Consider the following 15,552-nt stretch of genomic DNA (forward strand, 5'->3'; position numbering starts at 1 on the left):
CATACGCCGTTTTCGGAGGAAGCATGCTGGGTATTTTCGTGTTTCTATAACCCACCGAACTCTGACATGGATTACAGGATCTTTTTCGTGCGCACTTGGTTTTGTGCTTGCGTGTACACACGGGGGTGTTCGAACACCGAGGAGAGTCTGCACACAAAGTTGACTCTGAGAAATAAATCTCTCGCCGAACGTGGGGACGAACTCACGCTGACAGCGGCCAACTGGATACAAATCCAGCGCGCTACCGACTGAGCTACATCCCCGCCCCTGGTGCAGGCATCAAAACCAGTTGATGCTATGTTGTAGCTCAGTCAGTAGCGCGCTGGATTTGTATCCAGTTGGCCGCTGTCAGCGTGAGTTCGTCCCCACGTTCGGCGAGAGATTTATTTCTCAGAGTCAACTTTGTGTGCAGACTCTCCTCGGTGTCCGAACACCCCCCGTGTGTACACGCAAACACAAGACCAAGTGCGCACGAAAAAGATCCTGTAATCCATGTCAGAGTTCGGTGGGTTATAGAAACACGAAAATACCCAGCATGCTTCCTCCGAAAGCGGCGTATGGCTGCCTAAATGGCGGGGTAAAAAACGGTCATACACGTAAAATTCCACTCCTGCAAAAAAACACACGAGTGTACGTGGGAGTTTCAGCCCATGAACGCAGAAGAAGAAGAAGAAGAAGAAGAAGAAGAACTGACTAAACCATGTTTCATTCCAAATGCGACAAGACTTGCACACTATGGGAACAGCCTATCAACTAACTATCATGTGCACGTTTATTTGTACGGCCATCTTGCAATTTTTCAATTCTATGCTGGCTGATGCAGGTGTATTACACACACACACACACACACACACACACACACACACACACACACACTCACACACACACATACACTCACACAAACATTCAAAAACATCCACTGACCTAAGGATTCTGGTTTCTTGCCATCCCGTTCCAGCTCAATGTTCTTCAGGCCTCGCTCAATATAGTTCTGGAAAAACTGGGACGACTTCTTCAAGAAAGGTTCCAGATCGGCATCAGGATATTTCTTTTTGAAGTCGTACAGATCATTCAGTCCCTGCAAAACCTCAAAAATCTAAGAAAAAGCTCTGTATAATCCAACGTAAAGAAAAAGTACTAACAACAATATATAAAGTACGCACGCAGCAAACGACTGCTGCCCAAAAACATGGATTGGAAAATGGATCGGTCAAAGGAGATGAAGAAAATTACGGATTGTGATATGCATAGCCGAAACAATACCGTTTGCGTAGAAAACGACAGACTTGCGTAGTTGCGTAGTATATTATAAAATTTCAAAAGTAAATTTTCATTTAATTAATATACTTACCAACTCACATAGATAGCAATAACTTCGTTTGGTTGCTAAGACATTGAAGCACTCTTACATGGTAACATGGGGAGATAACTCTAAAACAAAAACCACCTGCCATATAAGGCATGATCCGTGGTAGTTATCTCCCCTACCGGTGCCCGCGCATGCGCAGGCCGTATACCGGTAATACTCATTCCGTTCTGAAACCCATATCCCTTTATACAAATTGCGGGGATGGCTGGGAGGGAATTCGATATGTGAGTTGGTAAGTATATTAATTAAATGAAAATTTACTTTTGAAATTTTATATTAACCTTTTAACTACCAAGTTTATTGTTGTGTAGACTCCCTCAGCTCCCAAGTTATTTTGAGCAGAGACGGTCAAAAACGGGTATGCGTGTTTAAATTATTATTACTCAGTTTCTCTTTGTCAGATTGATAAAAAAAATTGGTATGTTATTGGATAGGGATCAAACTTCAAAGAGTATGTGTTCTTCTTCTTGGTGGTATGTATGTCGCAGTGTTATCATGATTTATCTACCTGTTGACCTGTCAATAAAGTTGAAAAATTACGCTTACTTGTTGCTCCGGTATATCATCCGTTTCGCTGTCACTTGTTGATATTCATTGAACGATCAAAGTAGGTCAGATCAGCAGTGTTCACAGAAATGCTGATGTCGAAGCCAGAATCTTCTAATTGATGTCTATTTTCGTGGAGATAATCCAGCATAGTCATGAAATCAGGATCACTGTCATGTCGGCACCAAGCGCCCAACAAATTTGGTGAAAAAAGATCGATTGTAACTCTCACAGAGATCGAAAGCACATGGGGAAAAAACAAGGCGGAAGTGAGACAATCCCACAATGCATTTGCAACCGTCTTATTACTACTGCTCGCGCACAACAACCGCAAACAACCGAAACAGACGCTACACCGGCGAGGGGCGGTATCGGGCGGTATGGGAATGGCGGCAATGGCGGAAGACGGGCGGTATCGGGCGGTATGGTAGTTAAAAGGTTAAATTACATATTCTTACGCAACTCACATAGATAGCAGATTGCTAATCTAGGTGGTGGGTAAATTTACTCACAATTAACATCTTGCCAGTATCTGGCCTGCCGCTAAAATAGCTAGCAGACCGAAAGTTCTGTACTTCCAGGAACCAGATACGTCCCGTAGGAAAACATAAACAAAAGGCATCTTCTGATGTCTAGCAGATGTGTACTTAAATAGCGGGTACTTAAAATATCCCGCAGATAGAAACTCATGACTACGTTCTTGCACGTTCAATGAGCTGCATTCAAGACTTATGTAAGTCTCTAAGCCTTGAGAACAGGTAAAGAAGAGGCTCACACTCTGACTTCTAGAGTCCGAGCTGCCTGAAGAGGGAGGACTGACTGCCCCCCCCCCCCCCCTTTTTCTTGCCACCACTGTAGGCATGCCTAATCAATGTGGCAGATCATCTAACTAAGGTTGACTTCACTAAGTCATTGCCTCTACAAGAGTTGATGGAAATAAACAAAAGCCTTTGTTCTGATGAACTCAACCGATCAGTGCGAGTTAGAAATATATTTAAAACTCGAAATGTTCAATAGGCTAATAAGGCTCTAACAGTGCCAAACTATTGTACGTGGATTGAATTGTATTATCAGAGCTGGTTCCTCAGGTTTCTGATTATTTGCCAGAAATTTGAATCAAACCTAAGCGCTATAGATCAGTCTTTCTCCAAAGAGATGACTATAGCAAAACCAGATAGAAAATGCACCTATACTCCCGCTTCTCTCAGAAGCTACTAGAGTAAGTATGACCGCTTCTCGTGTTTAGATTAATAAGGCTAATTTTGTCAAGGATTAAACAATCCGATCTCAAAATCTCGAAAACTAGGAGCAAATCCCAAGTCGGGACTGGAGATTTGTTTCCAGCCAACCAAAGGGAAGCTCCTTTAGTCACGATGGCTATAAGTATAACGAGCCCAAGTGAAAAAATGTTTGCGACCTAGCTGTTTCAGTACAACTGATATCGCGTAACGTCTTAAAACAGAGACGTGGGAAAATTCAGAAAGCCAGAATAAGTGGTTCGCCACCTGCAATGAACGTAGAGAAAAGGAGTTCTTTCCGTTAATAATACGCCATTTGTTCCAAGCCAGTCAATGTGACATGGAAACTAAGCCGCTGAACCCTTATGGGATCTCTAGACCAAATCCAGAGTTGAGGCAGAAGCCCCTGAGCGTCTCAAAGATTCCCGTACGGTAGACACCCGTGTGGATCGAGTGTAAAAAACAGCGCCCTCTTGCCAGCTTTAAGGGCCTTAAGGGTTGGCAACCAATGAAAAATGGGCCCATAATGTGCGACCGACAGGCCGCTCCGAGTAAAATCGAGAGTATATCCGGGAACGGTGAGACGAACATTTAGCAGAAGGAGATAGTACCGAGAGGCAGAAAACTTCTATCAGCGGCTTCTACAAATTCACCAGGAGTAGAAGCGCGTAAAGAGATAGAGCCCAGTCCGTGTGGACATACTTGTTCGACTGACTTAGAGAGTCTGCCAAGACATAAAACCTCTCAGAAAGGTACTTCGCTGCTAATAAGATGTCGTGGTGGAAACATCACATCAAAATCTCGCATGCTCGATGTGGCAGCGATGGGAAGCGAGATGCCCCACCCCCCTTTTGCTTAATAAGATAAAAAGGCCACTGAGGTGTTGCCTGAATGAATTAACACATGTTCTCCCCTAACAAGGGGAAACAATTCCACAAGAAACAGAAGAACTGCTTCGCTGATGGAGAGAGAATCAATGGAAAAGCCTTGCATGAGCAATGGTGTGAGAATCCAATGATTGGTTGTGTCTGAGAACCAGTCGAGAAAAGACACTAACATGAACCAACTCTTTGTTTGATTGCTTAGAATCAACATAAAAAGTAGCCATGCACTTACGATCTATTTTCTGTACCAAAGGAGGGAGTAAACATCGGCACGATCTTTGTAAGTGACCCAAGAAAGAACCTAATCCCCCTCCAGCCGCTGTGGTAGAACACAAAGGCTGAAAGCAGAGTGATGACAAGCACTAAGACTCCAGTTGACAGAACTGTCAATAGTAAGAATAACAACATGCTATTGTTTGCCCACTGAACCCGATGCTAAATTGCGGTGGGTATTTGGCAAAGCGCCATGCCGTGAAGAAGATAAACAAACCCGACCTCTGAATCGCCCCGAGGGGATAAAGTGATGGGTATTTGGCAAAACGCCGGCCATGCTGAGACCAGCCAGATAAGTGCTTTTCTAGATAAGAAAAGCCAGGCCTGCCGAGGGCTTTATTTTGCTGTGAGTTTCTCTTTGTTAGAAAAGAGTCTGCGTGCACAGAAGAGGATTCGAAGAGAACCTCAAGAAAGGAAGAGAATAAAGTCTCACCGACAGAACAATACTGTCGGCCGAGGACTTCTTTCCGGTAAACAGCAAAGTTAAATCCTTTGTAAATGTGTCCCAACAGAACACAAAGGCATCCCGTGAGTACGTAACCGCACAAGGGAAAGAACGAATCGAAGACTAGTTCAAACTCATTTGAAAAAACTTCCACAAGTTCAAATGCCCCCGAGGGAGGATCTAAGAACTTAAAGTTCGAAAATTTCCCGAAATAAGGCTCAAATCAGCTGAATGTGACGCAAGCCACAGCAAACCTGAAGCAGAGGCCTCCCCATATGATGCCGTGAAAGGCAGAAGTGGGGCAAAACATCGTGTGAGAAAACTTTTATAAGTTGAAAAGCCACGAAAGACTCTAAAACTTAAAGTTCACAGATTGTTCCTGAGAAGGAGCAAAATCATCCAAAGCTGATGGTGAAGTAACGCAGATGACTATGCTACTGCTAACCCCTCAGGGAAACAGTGCATATTAACCTCTGCTGCTAGTGCCAAAACGATGGCAGCTTCCTGTTCAGTAATATCCCAACGAACGTTGAAAGGATGAGAACCGGAAACCAATCCCAGCAAGGCAACATCTGCCGAAACCGGAAAGGTTGGAGAAAACAAATTTCCGGAAGCCAGAACTCCGCGAACGGATGTACCATCCACCTGCCATGTACCAGCCACAAAGCTGGGAGAGGAAGCGGATGCAGCCCGTGGAAAGGCAGAGGAAGCCGCAAAAGCGGAAGCGAAAGCCAAAGACTGATAATTGCCGACTGCCAACACCAAAGTGTTAACGGCGGAAGGCAAAACCATCCTGCTACCGGAAGCGATAGCCGCCGAAGCCATCTTGGCTAATGGCAAGGCAAAGGAAGACAACAAAGGTCTGCCAGTGCTAGCTAGACGAAGCTTCCGGTTGGTGGTCACAGAATGATGAGCCGCACGACCAGGAGCAGCAAGCCAGGGCTGAGCCTCCTGCAGGAGCGTCCCCATGAGCCGATAGCAGCGGAAGAGGAACATCGCTCAGACAAACTTTAGCAAGTTGATAAGCCACATCAGGTGACTCTAAAAACTTGAAGTTCTCAGCCCGTTTCTGATAAGAAACGAAATCAGCAAAAGCTGATGGAGGAGGAGCAGCGGAAGTGGTTGCCGCAAACACCCCTTCCGTGAAGCAGTGTGCAGTAACATCTGCTGCCAAAGCCAACAAATGATGTAGCTTAGCCGGAAGTCGGCGAGAAGCTTCCTCATCTGCATCTGATGCTTCTTCCTCCATATGCTGTTCATCCCCAACAGAAGCATCATAACGATCATCTCAGGGATGTCCAGCGGAACCGGCATCCGGTAAGGCAACTTGCGCCGAAACCGGAAACGGTTGTGGAAATTTTTTTCCGGAAACCGGAAATCCGTGGATGTGACCACCATCCGCTGCCCAATGCCAGCTGAAAGGCTGGGAAAGGAAGCGGATGTAGCCTGAGAAAGGCTAGCGGAAGCCGCAACAGCGGAACCGGAAGCCACAGGCTGATGAATGACTTCCGCCAACAGCGAAGCTGCTAACAGCGGAAGTCAAACCTCTCCTGCCACCGGAAGCCGCCCCGACTTTAACGGAGGGAGCGGAACCAGCAGACACAGGCTGATGAATGACTTCCGCCAACAGCGAAGCTGCTAACGGCGGAAGTCAAACCTCTCCTGCCACCGGAAGCCGCCCCGACGCCAACGGAGGGAGCGGAACCAGCAGAGGACTGAATGACTTCCGCCAACAGCGAAGCTGCTAACAGCGGAAGTCAAACCTCTCCTGCCACCGGAAGCCGCCCCGACGCCAACGGAGGGAGCGGAACCAGCGGAGGACTGTATAGCATGAGCATCGACCAGCCCCAATAAATTGGAACCGGAAGATCCTGTAACCTGTCTGCCAGCAGCCGCCCCGACTGGAATTGCGGGGGCGGAACCAGCAGACACATGCCCTTCACATCCCATGCCCAGGACCGTGAAAACGGAGCCAGGTTGGTTTGTGGAAAAACCCTTACGGTCAGTGTGCAATTCCGCCGAAACGGAAACTGACGTCAAAGGTTTGCGTACTTCGCCAAGAACACCCAAAGGTGCTGATGTCCCAGACTCAGACAAAAACTTGTCTAAAGATGAGTCCGACATATCCAACACCGTCGTTGGATCTGCGACCACGCCAGCGGACGTGACCGTCGCAGTCGGTTCGAAACGAACCCGCACAAGCGAATGAACATTTACAACACCCGAAGGAAGGGGCAGAGCAGCACGCGAGGCTATTTGCCCTTTCCGACGAGATCAAAACATGCACCTCTGTCTAAAAAGACGAAAAAATCGCCAGCAAATCGGCTTTAGTCAAAGCTAAAACAGCGCTAGGCGCTTGAACTTTCTTGAAACAAGCCGCAACAGACGAGGTAGGTTTGTCAAACGAAACCGTAACACAATTCATCATTCGCCAGGTTGAAAACGTAAACAGAAACGTTATCGCTCAGTGAAAATTTTCTGAGTACGAGACGCAGTGGTAGTAGCTACCTTAACTTTATATTGGTCGCATTGCCTGACTGAGAACTGGGAGAGCAAGCCTGACTGGTCGAACTCCGAGTTTTCACTCACTCTCTTTATCTTAAGGTTTGTCCGCCATTTTGTATGACAAAACTGAACCAAAATACAAGTTGCAACACGCTCCAAAAGTTAAAACAAACGCGTCTCGGTAATAAAAATGAAAGCTCTCACCCAATACTTGAAGTAGAGATGAAACAACAACAGCGTTACCAAGATTCGATGGTCAGTCACCGCCGTGAAGACCAATAGCTTTAGATCAAAGCCAGAGTACTACAGCACGTCTTGCTCCGTGCGTTGAAGAAAAAGGAATGAGTATTACCGGTATACGGCCTGCGCATGCGCGGGCACCGGTAGGGGAGATAACTACCACGGATCATGCCTTATATGGCAGGTGGTTTTTGTTTTAGAGTTATCTCCCCATGTTACCATGTAAGAGTGCTTCAATGTCTTAGCAACCAAACGAAGTTATTGCTATCTATGTGAGTTGCGTAAGAATATGTAATTTAATATTCAAATTCGTAGTTTACTACGCTCAATGTGTAGTGTAAACAGGTCTGACACACACACACACACACACACACACACACACACACACACACACACACACACACACACACACACACACACACACACACACACACACACACACACACACACACACACACACACACAAACACACACACGTGAGACTGAGCAAGCAATGCCTCGTACAGGAGTAGTACTCACCTCTTTTGTATTTTCTTTGGAGCCAATCTTTTTGAAAATTTCCACAAGCATGTCGTGGGTGCTTTTCGAAAGACGTTTAGATTTGGAAGAGGACCCTTGCTGTAAACAGAATGAAAAAAAAACATTTAACAAATCCAACCGTAAAAATTTAACAAATCTACTTGAAAACAAAGTTTAGGTTTCCTGAAATCAAGACACATTGGTGTTTTTTTCAATGACTAATTTTGTTTCAACTTAGAACCATTAACCCAATGATTAACTATTTGTTGAAAATAATAAAAGGTGAGATCATCACATGTTTACATTCACAAGTCCCACAGACTACAAACATGAACATACCATAAAATCCTCTTATCTGTTACAAATGTCAAGAATAATCTCAGCAGGCCTTCAAATCTACAACATTTTATAAACTTGCTGATAAATCTTATAAATCTTATGGTTGGATAATTTCTCCTAGATAACATACCCTGGCTTTCATAAATGGACTGAAAGATTTTATTTGTGCATAATCTGCAAAGAGAACATACCCTGGCATTTTCGGACATTTCGTCGTTGCGTGCGTTATTGCCACCCACCCCGTCTTTCAACACTTTGTGTAGGTAGGCCTCCACTTCAGAGTTGGAGTCGATCAGACCTGTGTGGCTCAGAATCTGCACATGGATAAGGATAAGATTTCATATACATCTAGTCCTGTCAGGTCACCCTCATGGAAATTCGGGCTGCTTTCTCACTGGGGGAAGCGAGCTGCCATACAGTATACGGCGCTACCTTTTTTTTCTCTTTTTCCTGCATGCGTGTATTCGTGTTTCCAAGCCCTGAGACTTTCGCTGTGAACCTGGGTTCTTTATAGTGCGCATTCCTGCACACGGGGGTGTTCGCACACCAAGGAGACTCTGCACATAGTTGACTCTGGGAAATGAATCCCTCACCGAACGCGAACCCACGCCGATAGCAACAACTGGTTTTGATGCCTGCACCAGGGGCGGGGATGTAGCTCAGTCGGTAGCGCGCTGGATTTGTATCCAGTTGGCCGCTGTCAGCGTGAGTTCGTCCCCACGTTCGGCCAGAGATTTATTTCTCAGAGTCAACTTTGTGTGCAGACTCTCCTCGGTGTCCGAACACCCCCGTGTGTACACGCAAGCACAAGACCAAGTGCGCACGAAAAAGATCCTGTAATCCATGTCAGAGTTCGGTGGGTTATAAAAACACGAAAATACCCAGCATGCTTCCTCGGAAAACGGCGTATGGCTGCCTAAATGGCAGGGTAAAAAAACGGTCATACACGTAAAATTCCACTCGCGCAAAAAACACGAGTGTACGTGGGAGTTTCAGCCCACGAACGCAGAAGAAGAAGAAGAAGCCTGCACCGCTGCCAACTGAGCTATTTCCCCACCCCGTCATTATCAGGAACTAACTCCCAATATCACTTCCCACTTATCGATGGGTTAAAACCAGAACCATTTAACTGGTTTGCGGCCATTTTGAGAAATGGCCACTTGAAGTTTTTAACCCCTCAAAAAAAATAGTAAACACAAGATTACAACCGTTATATTTCAAGCAATAGATATAGAGGAAGAACTGGTCATGTACAGTTGAAATCAATTTAATTGAACTACTCTATCATATGAAAATAACGTATAATTTGTTCTGCTTCCAGAATACGCTCCTTCTTTTTTCTCAGTCCTGGAGCTAGAAAAGCCCAGCGCACCATAGCTGCTTCTGACTTCCAAACAGATCCCACTGTGGCCTGTGCTACAGCAGTCAGAAGCAGCCTCCTCACACATAGCATGTTCTGCTTCCAAGCAAAAGCTTACACTGCAACACTAGTTTAAATTGTTTTAATGTTTATTGCCGCAATAAACACACATATTTCAAGTCACACACTAAACCATCATTAAAGAATTATGTATTCGTCTAATGTATGGCCTAATGAACGCACACCTTTTACACACAATTAAATTGCAGGTATTTTCCCATGGCAAAAAAACCCACATTCTTTGTTAACTTTCCAAAAATAAATTGTATTTTGGTTGTTTTCCTAAGAACTCAATAGTAAATCTTATTTTGTATCAGCTCATATTGTTTTGCATTTAATACGCACAAAAACTACAAACCCAGCAACAACGACAAACTGACCACACACAAAACGAACAAAGCAGCACAGAAACAAGCAAGCAAACAAGAAAAGCTTCACTGATGATCAAGCTTGGCGCATTAAAACCAATCACACAAGGACAATAAAATCACGAGTTCTAGATTCTGATTTCATGATACCCTGCGTGTTCATTATCAATAAAAACAAATTGGCATTCTTACCTTGTGATGTACTTTTTTCTTCACAGAAGTGTTGTGCACAAAAGTCAAAATCAAAGTCAGACCTTAAAGCACATCCCTGTATTTTAGATCACAGTTTCAGCAGAAAACCAAACTCTAAGTCACCATCAGTTTTGTCAATAGAACTTTGATGACCACGTATCAGTTCCACAACTGACATCTAGTGTGCTGGTAAAAAACGTTTTACACACATATGATCTCTGGCCATCTTTCAGAAAGAAAAACTTCCTTGAAACTTGTCTCTTTTTTGGAGCTGGTTCTCCGTCTGTTTTCAGGTAAGTTCTTGTTCCCGTTTCTTCAATTCAGTGACAAACAAAGTCTTTCTGTCGCTCATATGAAGAGAGCGAATAAAAGGCCTGAAAAATGTCTTGCCTTTCTTCTTCTGATATTTTGCTGGAACACATCATTTTACACTTTGAACAGTCGACCTTCTGTACTGCTTTTGCCCTAGCCGTTTCACCGGTTGTCCTTGAGTAAGATTGACCGCTCAGTTTCTTTGTTTTTCTAATATTATTCTTCCAGGTCTTAGGGTTGCTGAGTCTTTTTCGACTAAACTTCTTCTTTGGAGGTGTCACATAGGATGCCTCCTTCCTCGGAGATGGCAGTTTTTTTGCTGGGGTTCCATAACAAGATGGAGGAGATGCTGTGGTAGATTCACATGAAGGAGCAGTGTCAGACATGTTAGAAGCTGAAGTGAATACACCATTAGGAAAAAAATCAAAGTTAGTATCATCTGAGGTGATTGTAGTCACTGGGGTTGAATCAGAGTCAACATATGCTGAGGTAGAAGCACACACAAGAGAAATATTTACAGGTGTTGGGCAGCTGGATTCATGTGGAGGGGTGGAATCACAACCAGTATGTATTGGAGTTGATGCACGAACAGGAGAAAAACCACATTCACCATGTTTCTCGGTAGACTCTTCGATTGAAAAATCAACAGCACAGTCGTCATGTTTCAGAGTAGATTTTTCCACTGGAGACGCTTCACATTCATCAGGTTTCGGAGTTGGTGCAAGGACGGAAGACGCATGTCTGTCTGGTTTTAAAGTGGTTTTTCTCCTGATGCATGCATCATAGTGTTGTGGCTGATTCTTGGGAGCTGTCAATGTCAGGTAAATGGGTTCCATCCGCACATGCACTTGTGGATCAATGCTCGGTCTGATATCCACCACAGGGTGAGTCTGACGACTGGTAAATGTTTTTACTGGTCTTTTGGTCACGTTTGCCAGCGCTAGAGGTAACAGATCACCTGCACGAGTGTTCCAGCAACCACTTCTTCTTAAGTCCTCAATCATTTGAAGTATGTTCATAAATCTTTCATTTTCGTCAATGGTTGGGAGATCAAAAAAACCGGAGTAGGGCTCTACATTGTCCATGATGTGATAACAGACTTGTTCTCTCAAATCATTGGGACGGGTTACTTGTCCAAGATGGAAGCATGATGCTTCGAAAAAGCAATTTCCATTTCCTGGAACTTTAATTCTCGTTAAGCCATTGGCAGTGAGAAGATTCTGCAACCTCATCCCATGAATCCGGAGGACAGTCTCCTGAAATGCTTGGTGCTTTTTGCTTGCCTGGACGGCCATATTCACCTCCTGCTGAACAGCATCTGCACAAGATATAAAGACTATGAATTCTTCTTTTAAACTGGCAATTACTACTACAATTATTCACTGATAAAAAAGTTAATTGCCTTCGTACCATCGCTGCTGCATTTAAACTGTAAACAGTTTTCGAGTTTATATTCACACAAAAATAAAACATAAATACCTGATTACACTGAATATGCTTAAAGTATCCAGGCGCGTTTTGTAAAGAAGGAAGTAAGTGAGTAAGTTAGAAAATAAGTGTTTGGGTGTGTGTGTGTGTGTGTGTGTGTGTGTGTGTGTGTGTGTGTGTGTGTGTGTGTGTGTGTGTGTGTGTGTGTGTGTGTGTGTGTGTGTGTTTTGATACTTACCAGACTTTGTACAGGGAGGCGATGTTTCTTGGGTTTCAAGAATCATTTGCTGAATCAAGTCCTCATCTGGCCAGTCATTCTCCTTCGACATTGTAAAAACCTGTGATTTAAGAAATATATTAGTCAAACTCACAAAAAAGGGTGGAAATAGCGCTGTAATAACATTCATGTAATAACATTCATTCATCCATCCATAGGTTACAAGCAGACAAAAATTGTCATTATCTGCCCTGAACATTCACTGAGGTTATTGATTTCATTTTTTTATCGAAAACTAAAGAGCTGAAACACTTCAACATTCATGAACACACACACACACGAAACTTGACAAATACGCTTTTACCAGCCTGTGCTTTTATTTAGGAAAACAAAACTATACACACACAAAAGCTAGGGATCAGTATGCAGATTACAGAATTTAGACAATCAGAAAGTTTCCCTTGTGAATACGAATCAGAAATTAAGCTTTAATGACTTGTTCAAATGGGGGAAACAAAAATATATGATGATACTCACTTGAATCTGTGTCCTGACTCGAGCAACAGCAAAACAGACTGTGCAGCAGATGTACAATAGGCAGAATGCTGTTCTTTGAGTTTTCAGAAAGAAAACCTTTTGTCAGTTTGTTTTCTGTGGATTAAATTCGCGTCATTTTTGACGTTTCGTTGACACGACCTTGCGACACCAAGCCTCATCAATTTGTTTCCATGAGAAAATAGAAACATTGTATCAACATGACACCTGTCATAACAAGCTATGCTGATAACGGTACATCCGGAGTCTGAAATTCGGATACTGACAGGTGTCGCTGACCTGTTTTGCTTTCCACACTCCCACACAAATGTCATTTTTTGCCGACAGCAGACTCCGCCACTGCTTGTAACACCCTTCTGTGTGCTAGGGGAAATCCCACACCACACTGAGAGGGTGAAAACCAGATACACCCACCGCTATAGTGACCTTGTCTGGTTGCGCTGAGGACAGGGAAACTGACTGTCACACAGCGATCAGAAGAGGTCAGGTTACGATGGCTGCTTCTGGCTGGCAGATAAACACTCCCCATTACTCACATGGCTCAGAAGCAGAACAGACTAAACTGAACTTATCACGTTCTGCTTCCAACCTGGATGGAGTTAGATGGTTCTGCTTCCAAGATGAGTCCGAACATTTCTTGGAGCCAGAACAAATTATGACTTATAAATACACAATAATCCAAGATTTTCAAGAATCCTTCACAGGAAGTGAGAATCATATTACCATAAGTCTAATGACTATAAAATTGCAAAACCAGTTATTTTGAGGTAATTGGTTCTGGTTTTAGCCCATCGTTATGTTACAGGGATCAAACTGACTTGTGTATCTTCAAGATTGACCGAAACATGACACACGTCAGAAAGAACTGGCAATACAAGACGGTAGATTTTCAATGCGTTTCTGAAAAGGATATCAATGACAGGTTTGACCAGTTCAATATTCCTGCCGACACTGATAGGATCTCAGGTGAAATCTGGATCTAAAGTCCTAGAATGAATCTTGAACCTGTAAGTGTAAATAAAAGGCTAACATGAAATGGTAAAATTTTTTCATGTAACTACACACGCAGGCACGCGCGCAGGAAGGCAGACAGACAGGCACGCATGCACACACACTCACACGCACTAACACCCACACATACAGAAACATAGACACCCCCCACACACACACACTCACCCCACCTTGTTCCCCTTGTTTCGTGAGAGTGTGGAGGATGGTTTTGATAGTCTATATATATACACACACACATACACGCTCACACAAACCCCCCCACACACACACACACACACAAACCACACCTTGTTCCCCTTCTGTTTGGCAAGAGAGTTGGGGATGGTTTTGATGGTCCACACACACACAACAACACACACACACACACACAAAACGCACCTTGTTCCCTTTCTGTTTGGCGAGAGAGTGGAGGATGGTTTTGATGGTCCTGAGCGGCTGGTCGCTGGGCCGCTCCTTCCAGGTGCTGCTGGGGAAAGCTCGCATGAACTGGTGTGCGTCCAACAGCACCTTGTCGATGTTCAGCTCGTTGGTGATGTTGGGCAGCATGCGCACCATCTTCCACAGACACTGGGGGGAAGAGAGAGGGAGAGAAACATGTCACACACTTCTTGCATAAAATATCAGACAGGGGAACTGAAATATGTGAAAGTTTCCTATAAATTAAGCATAGATTCATACTTTCTCCTTTGCAGTTCTTCATTAGCTGAACGATCTTATAATGCAAGGCTTGCTCTTATCTGCTAAAGCCGTTTTTTGTGTGGTTTTTTTGCTTAACTCCCAGCCGACCACGAAGGGCCATATCAGGGCGGTGCTGCTTTAACATTTAATGTGCGCCACACACAAGACAGAAGTCGCAGCACAGGCTTCATGTCTCACCCAGTCACATTATTCTGACACCGGACCAACCAGTCCTAGCACTAACCCCATAACGCCAGACGCCAGGCGGAGCAGCCACTAGATTGCCAATTTTAAAGTCTTAGGTATGACCCGGCCGGGGTTCGAACCCACGACCTCCCGATCACGGGGCGGACGCCTTACCACTAGGCCAACCGTGCCGGTCCTGCTAAAGCCGTGCTGTCTCAGGGTATGAAAATGAGACAGTGACAAAAGGTCAGGTGTCATGTCTACTGTCCCGAATGACACACGATTGCTGACATTTCACCATTGCCAAAAGAATAAACAAATAAGAAATAGGTAGAAAATGAATGTGAAAACTGACTTTGATTGTTGATCAGTATTTTCTATACCACTAACAAATAATCTACTTACACATAGCTGTTTGGCAAATGTATGTTGCATGGGACACACTGACATGAAAGTGGAAGATGTTTTTCCCTCTAGAGAAACTACATATCAAGTTACACTTTTTGTGCTCTTCCATTCCAGTTGGCAATCAATTGTTAACGCATGTTATTAGAAAAAATAGAACGAAAACAGATTAGATAGAATGAAAAATGTACTGGTGATGTCATTTGGGACATACTGACATGAAAACGTCACCTTTTGTCATTGTCTCAAGAGGGAAAACAATTATTTTTCATAACTGAAAATAAAGTGTATGTTTATTTGTCACTGAACCCTTGGGTTTAAAAATAATTTGTTCTCCAGATTATTTACTTTAACCCCATTTAGTCCCATCCATTTTACTCACATAAGTATGGTCTTTTTGTACTACCACCAGCCCCACACAA

At 44.0% G+C, this 15,552-nt stretch overlaps 1 protein-coding gene across 2 annotated transcripts in view; it reads right to left on the reverse strand.

The window, feature by feature from the left end:
• Positions 1-15,552, reverse strand: part of LOC138971427 (cytoskeleton-associated protein 5-like) — a 118,526-nt gene that overhangs the window by 7,854 nt on the left and 95,120 nt on the right. For both annotated transcript variants that reach the window (XM_070344155.1, XM_070344154.1), the window contains 4 exons: positions 14,240-14,428; positions 8,550-8,672; positions 8,020-8,118; positions 925-1,078 (listed from right to left, as the gene is read on the reverse strand). In XM_070344155.1, coding sequence (XP_070200256.1) covers positions 925-1,078; positions 8,020-8,118; positions 8,550-8,672; positions 14,240-14,428 — 565 coding nt within the window. The remainder of the gene's footprint in view (positions 1-924; positions 1,079-8,019; positions 8,119-8,549; positions 8,673-14,239; positions 14,429-15,552) is intronic.

The sequence above is a fragment of the Littorina saxatilis genome, linkage group LG7, assembly GCF_037325665.1.
Source record: "Littorina saxatilis isolate snail1 linkage group LG7, US_GU_Lsax_2.0, whole genome shotgun sequence".
NCBI lineage: Eukaryota > Metazoa > Mollusca > Gastropoda > Littorinimorpha > Littorinidae > Littorina > Littorina saxatilis.